Source organism: Scophthalmus maximus, chromosome 14 (assembly GCF_022379125.1).
Source record: "Scophthalmus maximus strain ysfricsl-2021 chromosome 14, ASM2237912v1, whole genome shotgun sequence".
Classification (NCBI taxonomy): Eukaryota; Metazoa; Chordata; class Actinopteri; order Pleuronectiformes; family Scophthalmidae; genus Scophthalmus; species Scophthalmus maximus.
Genome location: NC_061528.1, coordinates 11,666,577 through 11,675,970, shown reverse-complemented (window position 1 = coordinate 11,675,970; position 9,394 = coordinate 11,666,577). Strand labels below are relative to the sequence as shown.

Here is a 9,394-nt window from a genome sequence, read left to right as displayed (position 1 = left end):
ATATTGTGAGGCTCTTGGACATTTCACACATTATTTGTGGGGAAAAACATAGAACACAAGTCCTACATTCAGAAAGTTAATATTAAGCAGTGCATTACTGTCAACAACGTATGGAGATTGGGGTACTAAAAATAAATTAAGAGCCGACCGTTGTGGCCCACCACAGAGAACACTGTGATTTATCTGTAATAAATCCACTGAAAACCTTGTCAAATTGCTCTGGAAGCACATTTCCATTAAAAGTATGATCTTAAGCGGCTCTGTCATGTCTTCTGCAAAGACGTTCCAGAGATCCATCTTTCCTGAGCGTGCAATGCATCAGTGATTTATCATCCATAACTCGACAATGCCAACACCATGCATAGGCCCCTCCAGCATTCCAACTCAAACACTGTCAATACAACACAACTGAGTGAGTGAATGATTGCATAACATCTACTCAAGCACTGAATACAACTGCAATTTCATGCTACTTTATACTTCTACTCCACTGCAGATTAGAGGGAAATGTACATTTTACCACACAGCATTTACACAACAGCATACACACGTTTATAAGATATGACAAGGGATTGTCCAACAGTACATTAGTTAAAACTAGCTACACTGCAGCTAAAACAGAAAGAATGCCACGTACACATTACTGCATCAGTACTGACATTAATCCAGAATAGCCGTTATAACACAAAGGCCATGCTTCTTTTACTTTTGATACTGTAAGTACAGATTGATCTATATACTTTTACTGTAGTGCAGGCCTTGTACTTGTAAAGGAGTATGTTCATATTGCATCACTTTTAACTTTTACTCTTCCACCATTGCACCGTACGTATGGGGCCAACAAACAGAAATCTCCTGAAGAAATACAGGAATCATGAACACATTTTAGTCTTGTGTCAATAGGATTGACTGGCTCCTATAATCTGCGAGCCAAAGTGTCTTTGGGCAAGTCACTTAATTATTAATTGCCCCCTGTATGAACGATGTGCGATAGAAAGAGCTGTGCTGTGTATGGGATGAACACATGTATGAATGTATGCTTTGGGTGGTCAATAAGACCAGGAAAGCCATATATGAATACAGTGAATTTGTAATATATATAAATATAAATATACATTTCTGAATCATTCCAAAATTCATTTAATTTCATTCATATTTATTCCATCACATTTCTTATGGTCACTCTTGTCTTGGATGAATGTGCATAAGGAGAGATGTCCAAAGCAAAATGAACTTTGATGTTTTTTAACAGACGGCTTACATCATCTCTCCAAAACTGTGTCAGATGCATGAGGATTTCATCTGAATATGGTGACATGAAATAGATTAATTCCTGACTACATCAAATCACACCTGGGGTGTTTTGTTTTTTTTAGTCCCAGTTACTATTTTTAATACAATTGTTTAAATTTAAGAAAATAAGAGCTGACTGACTGTCTAACTGACTACTGACTGACTCTCTGTCTGTCTGTCTAACTAACTAACTAACTAATTAACTAATTAACTAACTGACTGTCTGTCTAACTAACTAACGAACTAACTGACTCTCTGTCTGTCTGTCTAACTAACTAACTAACTAACTGACTGTCTGTCTGTCTGTCTAACTGACTGAATGACTGTCTGTCTGTCTGTCTAACTAACTGACTGACTGCCTGTCTAACTGTCTGTCTGTCTGTCTGTCTGTCTGTCTGTCTGTCTGTCTGTCTGTCTATCTGTCTGTCTGTCTGTCTGTCTAACTGTCTGTCTGTCTAACTGTCTGTCTAACTGTCTGTCTGTCTGTCAGTCTGTCTGTCTGTCTGTCTGTCTGTCTAACTGTCTGTCTAACTGTCTGTCTGTCTGTCTCTCTGTCTGTCTGTCTAACTGTCTGTCTGTCTCTCTGTCTGTCTATCTGTCTGTCTGTCTGTTTAACTGTCTGTCTGTCTGTCTGTCTAACTGTCTGTCTGACTGATTCAGTCTGTCTAACTGTCTGTCTGTCTGTCTGTCTGTCTGTCTATCTGTCTGACTGTCTATCTATCTGTCTGTCTGTCTGTCCGTCTGTCTCTCTGTCTGTCAGTCTGTCTGTCAATCAGTCAGTCTGTCTGTCTGTCTGTCTGTCTAACTGTCTGTCTATCTGTCTGTCTGTCTAACTGTCTGTCTGTCTGTCTGTCAGTCTGTCTGTCTGTCTAACTGTCTGTCTGTCTGTCTCACTGTCTGTCTCTCTGTCTGTCTGTCTAACTGTCTGTCTGTCTGTCTGTCTGTCTGTCTATCTGTCTGTCTGTCTAACTGTCTGTCTGTCTGTCTGTCTGTCAGTCTGTCTAACTGTCTGTCTGTCTAACTGTCTGTCTAACTGTCTGTGTGTCTGTCTGTCTGTCTGTCTCTCTGTCTAACTGTCTGTCTGTCTGTCTATCTGTCTGTCTGTCTGTCTGTCTAACTGTCTGTCTGTCTGTCTGTCTAACTGTCTGTCTGTCTCACTGTCTGTCTGTCTGTCTAACTGTCTGTCTGTCTAACTGTCTGTCTGTCTGTCTGTCTCACTGTCTAACTGTCTGTCTGTCTGTCTGTCTCACTGTCTGTCTGTCTGTCTGTCTATCTGTCTGTCTGTCTGTCTGTCTAACTGTCTGTCTGTCTCACTGTCTGTCTGTCTAACTGTCTGTCTGTCTCACTGTCTGTCTGTCTGTCTGTCTGTCTGTCTGTCTCACTGTCTGTCTGTCTGTCTGTCTGTCTGTCTAACTGTCTGTCTCACTGTCTGTCTGTCTGTCTGTCTCACTGTCTGTCTGTCTGTCTCACTGTCTAACTGTCTGTCTCACTGTCTGTCTGTCTGTCTCACTGTCTGTCTGTCTGTCTGTCTCACTGTCTGTCTCACTGTCTAACTGTCTGTCTGTCTGTCTGTCTCACTGTCTGTCTGTCTGTCTCACTGTCTGTCTGTCTGTCTGTCTGTCTGTCCCTTCCCTACTCGCGTCACCAAGCGGCAGCTGTACTCCGGGCAGGAGCCGTGTCCATAGCAACGGCGGTTTGAAGTCTCAAACAGAGTCATCGCTCACTCTCCGCTCCGCTGCCAACATGCATTCACAGTAAGAAAACACTTTCCTTTACAGCTAACTTGACTTGAACTCTCCCTCCGCGACTTACACTTTGTGTTGCATTTGAGTTGCGGACAGAGCGACCGAGGTCAAGTGGCGTCGGACAACGGGTGCTAACGTCAATGTAGCTCGTTCGAGCTAACGTCCCAGAGGTTGACAGTGTGCCGGGTTTTGTTTCCGTTTCCACCAGGAAACCCCCGGTACTCGAGAGCAACCACCTGCAACCAACAATATCTGGCAAGTGCAACTGTTCACACTGACAACGTGGTGGAGGAACTGTTGTCTGGACCCAGCGTGTCTTACCGTTGTTCGTTGCTGTTGTCATCACTGTGTGTGTGTGTGTGTGTGTGTGTGTGTGTGAGACAGGTGTAAAGACAGAGAACAATGCAGTCAATGGCAACATCTCCCAGATCCCTGGTCTGTCTGCAGCCTTCAGCTCTCCTGATGAGAGGGCCCGAGGTCGAAGGGTCGCGGTCCTGGACAGTGACTCCGACTACGTCAAGCTCGCGAAACAAGGAGGGCACAAAGGTACAGAGCCACCCTGATGCCTCATTTCCCCCATACTTTTGTTATATATTATTATTGTTATGATTGTTGTTACTATTATTATATCCTTGTTCGACAGGACTTTTGTGGCATGAGGAAAGCATTGACGCTAAACCCCAGGAATACAAACGTCCAGGCTGGTTCTGCGCTCCGTCAGAGGACAACTGCAAACCGAGGTACTTGTAGCATCCATCTTTGCCGAGGAGGTTCTGTGATTGGTTCTTTTCATGTGTTTGTTTGTTTGTTAGCAGGATTACTCAAAAAAGCTACAGATGGATTTGCATGAACATTACATCAAAGACGGGTCTCGGGGATTGTTGCAATTTATTACATTTTCGATCTGGATCGAGGACATTTTTGAAAGGTCAACCATTATATAGCTGGCGGATTGCCATACTTATTGTCAGTTAATGATTTAAATTAAATCCACTTCCACTAACACTACTACTTGCTGTGAGTATTCTTCTAGTTAAGTTACAACATTATTAAACACTTTCCGCCTTTGTACTTACTGACGTAAAACAGAATGAACAATATAAACAGTAACAGTAACAATTAGACACGATTATGACTGATTATTACTGCTTATTCCTCATTATATATTTTAACTATCGTTAAGAAAAGGATGCATTTCATATCCCTGCATTGTTTTTTTCCCCCCAAAAGTCTCATTAACAGCAATGAAAAGAGGAACCCTGGAGCTTTTCAAGCACGAGAACCCCCCTTTGGGACTGACAACATGTCGGCCTGGGAGAGGGGCGACAGCAGCAGCGGCAAAGAGAAGGTAAACAGCATAATGCTAAAGTCATATAGAAAATATTTTACCCGCAAGTCAGCGCAAATACTATTCATACTGCCATTTGTTGTGCTTTATTGTGACCCCACGTTTTATGGCAAAGTTAGAAGGGTTGTTAGCGATGCTTTACTGTTACACTCTTCATTTAGATGTTACTCTGTGTGACTTTGTTTTGTGGGTTCTGCAGGACAACACTGTTCATTACAGCCAGGAGGAGAAATTGCAGTCGCCCAAACAATATCAAAATCTTGAGACCAGCAAATTCCGGAGGATGTAAGTTCACATGTCCACCAGATGGCACTGTTGTCCTGTGGTTGGTTGGTGACTCCCAATTGGAAAATACCCAGAAACAGCTTTGAACAAAATAGAATAGATTTATGGCCCCGCGACCCTCGTGTGTCAGGTCATATCAGGCATTCTGAGGTATTCTAAATAAAACGAGCACATGGTTACTGGGGTTACCTAGAAAGCAGCTGCAGTGTATTATGTATATATAAGGTTTCATTTAGCGAGTTTTTCAAAATTGTGTAGTTTTCATGTCAGTGTAAGTCAATACTTATCAGCATTACGGCACATTAAATATGTGGCTGTTCCATATTTCGAAAATATGTTTGTTTGAGTCGGAATCATCTGCAAATTCTCCACCAAATTTCTCTGTGTTGTGACTAAGCAGAAATTCTCATGGGCAGGTCGCAACATTTGGGTCAAATTGCAAAGCAAAGAGAGCAGTGGACAATCCTGTTTGTTTTAGCTAACAGCTGGTCTGCACTGTGTGTTCCTGTTCTTCTGGGACAATGTCATTGACTTCATTGATGAAGTCCTGTAGTCGTATGCAAGCATTCAGTCTTGGTTCAGTCTAGAAATGTCCTGAAAGAAAAGGGACTGACTGATTATTTTTAAGAACTATAAGACAGCAAAACCTAAGATCGCATCACTCGTTCAGACGGATTTTTTTGCAGAGTTTGTGTTACGGTACACGATAAAGGGAAATCTGACTTATGTAAACACCAGCTGTTGACTCTGTGCTTTTGTTGGCAGGAAACATTTGTAATGAGTAGCCAGAGTTTGTTTTGAGTCAGAAGGATCGGGTCCATGTTCATTGTTTATCTGTGTCTGTTGTCATCTGTCTTCTTAATGTGAATCTTTAATGACAAAACACATCTCATTATATTTCTAACGACAAAAAAGAGCCATCTGCTTTGATGTTCATTAAAACATGTTGTTATTCCTTCACATTTGGACTTAAATGTCGTGCCCACAGAGTCTTTGACAAGAATCCAGCTCCTGTCGACATGTCTAAGCTGCTGAGCTTCGGTTATGCAGACGACAACAAACCGACAGCCAACACTCACGGGTCAAGAAAGTAGCACAGTGTTTGTGACGGTGTGAGTTAAAAATCGACCCGTTTGCCATGAATCACTTCCTTTATTGCTTTTTCATTATGCTATTAAAACTCACCTCTGGTGAAATAGCAGGAAATGATGAGCTAAGATGACGAGCACTGTGTTTATTAATTTCATGTGACTCATTATCTGCATTATAAAGCACATAATGAAATTACTGTTCAGAAAATTGGAGTTATGACCATTTAAGCTTTCAGCCATTATGAATTTATGATGCAGCTTTTACGATTTTAATGTAGAGATTGTGAATGACTCATATGTTTGTGTGAATTCCCATGTCAACAGATCAGAAGACTGCCAGTGTGGGGACAACTCTTCCAACGGGAATATTTGCTCTCGTCTGACAAACAACCATTTCTTTACCCCGTCATGCTGAGCCACATCAAATATGCTTCTTAGTTTCAATTGTGTTCTCATGTCAGATGTTGTTATTCAAGTGTGAAGGTGCATCACTGAAACAAAGCTTGGACCTTTCATATAACGTGCCTGTTCGTGGCGCGTCCTTAACTGCACTGTCAAGTGAGGAAGGAACCAGATAAATCCTGCGTTACTTTTTTTCTGTTTCTTTCACACTGTAAAAAGCCGCTTTCAGAAATAAAAAAAATCTGATTTGGACAAATTTAAAATATTTCACAATCTTCTTGACTCGCTCATATTTGCATAACACTACAATTACAGCAAATTCACAATCTTCTTGACTCGCTGATATTTGCATAACACTACAATTACAGCAAATTCCAGCTCATTTTCTGGGATAAATTGCTCTTAAAGCATGTAATGATACAATGCATAATTTGACTTTGTTGATTTTTGCTGGGGAACATATGCATCTCTGTTGTTTCTACATTATGTGTGTGTCATTGTTTTGAAATGATGTGTTGTCTGCCAGTGTCAAAGGTTATCACAGTGTCCTTGGGTAAATCTGTATTTCATACACATGAGTAATTCATTAGCTCGTGATGGGTTATTGTTGAAGCTCATGTTTTCGTGAGGTTCAGACATAAGAGCAGTTTTACGTCACGTTGGCATTTTTCATTGCCGTCGATGGGATTCTCCTACAGCTCTGATTGAGCTCGCTGCTCTGTTTGTTGAGGCTGGTGGATGTTTTTGTGAGGATAGGTGCTACTCCTCTTTCTGGAGCCAATCAGTGACAAGGTCAGGGGTCACCGCTATATCAGCTCTGCAGTCAGACGACTCTTTTTTGTATTACAACGACGAGCAAGCAACGAACATTTGGAGTTTTTACACCGGAGCAACTCTGAAGACACTTTAAACTTGATCTCAGTTCGTCTCCCGCAGTCATGGCACCGATTTTACTGAACTGTATGGGGAATGACCCCAATGACTATATCAAGTAAGTATTTGATAGCCTCGACTGAGCTTTTCATTTTTCTTCCTCGATGCTCTTATGCCTCTGTGGTGTTTAATATTCCATCCAGGGCATGTACTTAGTCCAACATTTGGATTCACTTGGGCGTTCTGTCAATGTATTAACATGTCGCACTAAATCGTTTTCTTAGACAACACGTCCAAGTGAAAAATCCCTACTTGGACGCCATGGAGGAGGATATTCTCTACCACTTGAGCTTGAGCAACAAGACTCACAACCTTCCGGAAATGTTTGGCGACATTAAGGTTTGTGAAATAAACATGTTTTTCTAGGATTTTGGGCATACGACGCCAAAGAATAAAAGGTAAATTCAACTGTCCCTTCTCTACCTCTCTGTTCCCCATAGTTTGTGTGTGTTGGTGGCAGTGCCAATCGCATGAAGGCCTTTGCCCAGTTCATCCACCAGGAGCTGCAGCTGCCTGGAAACCCAGAGGAAATGATTGACATCTGCGAGGGAACTGACCGCTACTGCATGTACAAAGTGGGACCAGTGCTGTCTATAAGTGTAAGTATTCTTCAACGAGTTTTGTTGTAGGCTTTATTTCAAGTGGCCAGTCCTAAGAATATAAAAATTACTGATGTAAATACTAAGTATTTCGTGGATTTCTAAACGCAATTCTCATCATACGCATTACAGCACGGCATGGGCGTCCCCTCCATCTCCATCATGCTGCATGAGCTCATCAAACTGCTGCACCATGCCCAGTGTCGTGATGTGGTCCTCTTTCGCCTCGGAACATCCGGTGGAGTCGGTAAGTATCTTTTTTTTTTTGTGATAAGGTGAAAGATTAAACTGAGTTATTCAAGTGGTACCCCTATAAGACAGGACTAATATCTCCCCTCTGCCATCTCCAGGCCTGGCTCCAGGGACGGTGGTCATCACAGATAAAGCGGTGGACTACTCCTTCCGCGCCCAGTTTGAGCAGGTGGTTCTGGGCAAAGTCATCACCCGGAGCACTGAGTTGGACGAGGGGGTGGCCAGTGAACTTCTGCAGTGCTCCTCCGAGCTCCAAAGCTTTCCGTCAGTGATCGGAAACACCATGTGCACCCACGACTTCTATGAAGGTATGAAACAGTGTGCCACGCTCATGTTTATTTTGTGATTATATTTGGTATTCACTTCCAGTAAAGGCAAGAACCTTGGCCGGGTCACATACATTGATGCTGATGAACCCTGTGCTGTGTCTCTGCAGGTCAAGGCCGACTTGACGGAGCGCTCTGCTCCTTCTCTCACGAAGAAAAACTGGAATATCTGAGGAAAGCGTACGAAGCTGGAGTGAGGAATATTGAAATGGAGTCCACCGTATTTGCTGCCATGTGCCGTGTCTGCGGCCTCAAAGGTAAGAAATTGTTCAACATTGCGTACGGTGGAGCTCATTAATGGCTTTAAAACACATTCTCACAGGAAGAACTTTGATATTGGTCAACATTTGACCAACAACAAGCTTATACTGAAAGTTCTTTTCATTTTTTTCCCTCCAGCGGCTGTGGTCTGTGTTACACTGCTGAACCGCTTCGATGGAGACCAGATCACTTCCTCTCACGATGTGCTGGTGGAGTACCAGCAGAGACCTCAAGTGTTGGTGGCCCACTTCATCAAGAAGCGCCTGGGACATGTTGTCTGAGACGTCTGCACCTCCCGTCCCAACCCCAGCCTGCCCAAAAGATGTATATAGCCTTGATTGAGATGTGGATATGTATATATACTGTACTTGTTAATATGTGTATTAGACACCTATTTAATACATTGGTAAGACGTTTATGATTTCACTGATGAGCTAAAATAAGCTAAGCTATATATATAAATAAATGTATTGTATCTCGTAATATTTAATACTCTGTTGCTTATATGTAGTAAATTTCTTAATAATGTCTTTATGCCAACTTCCACTTTTAACTCAAGAAATGTCCAGTTTTTCAGCCTCTCATAGTTCTTTTGCCTGATATAAAAAAAAACAAAGCTCATTGTCCCACTGGGGTGAGGAATTGATCTTAGAGAGACGATTCCAAATCATAGGAGTTCAACATGTAATGGAGGTTTGTATTTGCGCAAGGTTTTAAAGGAAAAAAAAAGAAATTGCATGATACTGTATTTCACATTGGATCCTGTAGAGTGTAAAACCTGCAATAAAACTTAATAATGGTAGTTGCACTTTGTCAAGTGGTGATCAACACTGTTGCTGCTGCCAGTAGCAGTCGACCA

General features: G+C 42.1%; 2 protein-coding genes across 2 annotated transcripts; both read left to right on the top strand.

Moving 5' to 3' along the window:
- The first annotated feature begins 2,923 nt into the window (after positions 1-2,923).
- Positions 2,924-6,427, top strand: LOC118320322 (uncharacterized protein C7orf57 homolog). Its single transcript, XM_047337467.1, has 8 exons — positions 2,924-3,047; positions 3,247-3,293; positions 3,423-3,584; positions 3,682-3,778; positions 4,269-4,386; positions 4,586-4,671; positions 5,660-5,781; positions 6,087-6,427. The coding sequence occupies exons 1-7, from the start codon at positions 3,037-3,039 to the stop codon at positions 5,763-5,765; spliced, it is 627 nt and encodes a 208-aa protein (XP_047193423.1). The 5' UTR covers positions 2,924-3,036; the 3' UTR covers positions 5,766-5,781; positions 6,087-6,427.
- Positions 6,428-6,820: 393 nt separating this feature from the next.
- upp2 (uridine phosphorylase 2) lies at positions 6,821-9,337 on the top strand. The gene is made up of 7 exons (XM_035650913.2): positions 6,821-7,155; positions 7,322-7,436; positions 7,538-7,696; positions 7,829-7,943; positions 8,047-8,256; positions 8,385-8,531; positions 8,674-9,337. The coding sequence occupies exons 1-7, from the start codon at positions 7,103-7,105 to the stop codon at positions 8,814-8,816; spliced, it is 942 nt and encodes a 313-aa protein (XP_035506806.1). The 5' UTR covers positions 6,821-7,102; the 3' UTR covers positions 8,817-9,337.
- Positions 9,338-9,394: the final 57 nt, after the last annotated feature.

Coding starts and splice junctions, on each gene's coding strand:
- LOC118320322 (XM_047337467.1), top strand. Junction 3,779..4,268: donor GAGGACAACTGCAAACCGAG/GTACTTGTAGCA, acceptor TCCCCCCAAAAG/TCTCATTAACAGCAATGAAA. Junction 4,672..5,659: donor ACCAGCAAATTCCGGAGGAT/GTAAGTTCACAT, acceptor TCGTGCCCACAG/AGTCTTTGACAAGAATCCAG.
- upp2 (XM_035650913.2), top strand. CDS start 7,103: ATGGCACCGATTTTACTGAACTGTATGGGGAATGACCCCAATGACTAT. Junction 7,437..7,537: donor AAATGTTTGGCGACATTAAG/GTTTGTGAAATA, acceptor TGTTCCCCATAG/TTTGTGTGTGTTGGTGGCAG. Junction 8,257..8,384: donor CACCCACGACTTCTATGAAG/GTATGAAACAGT, acceptor GTGTCTCTGCAG/GTCAAGGCCGACTTGACGGA.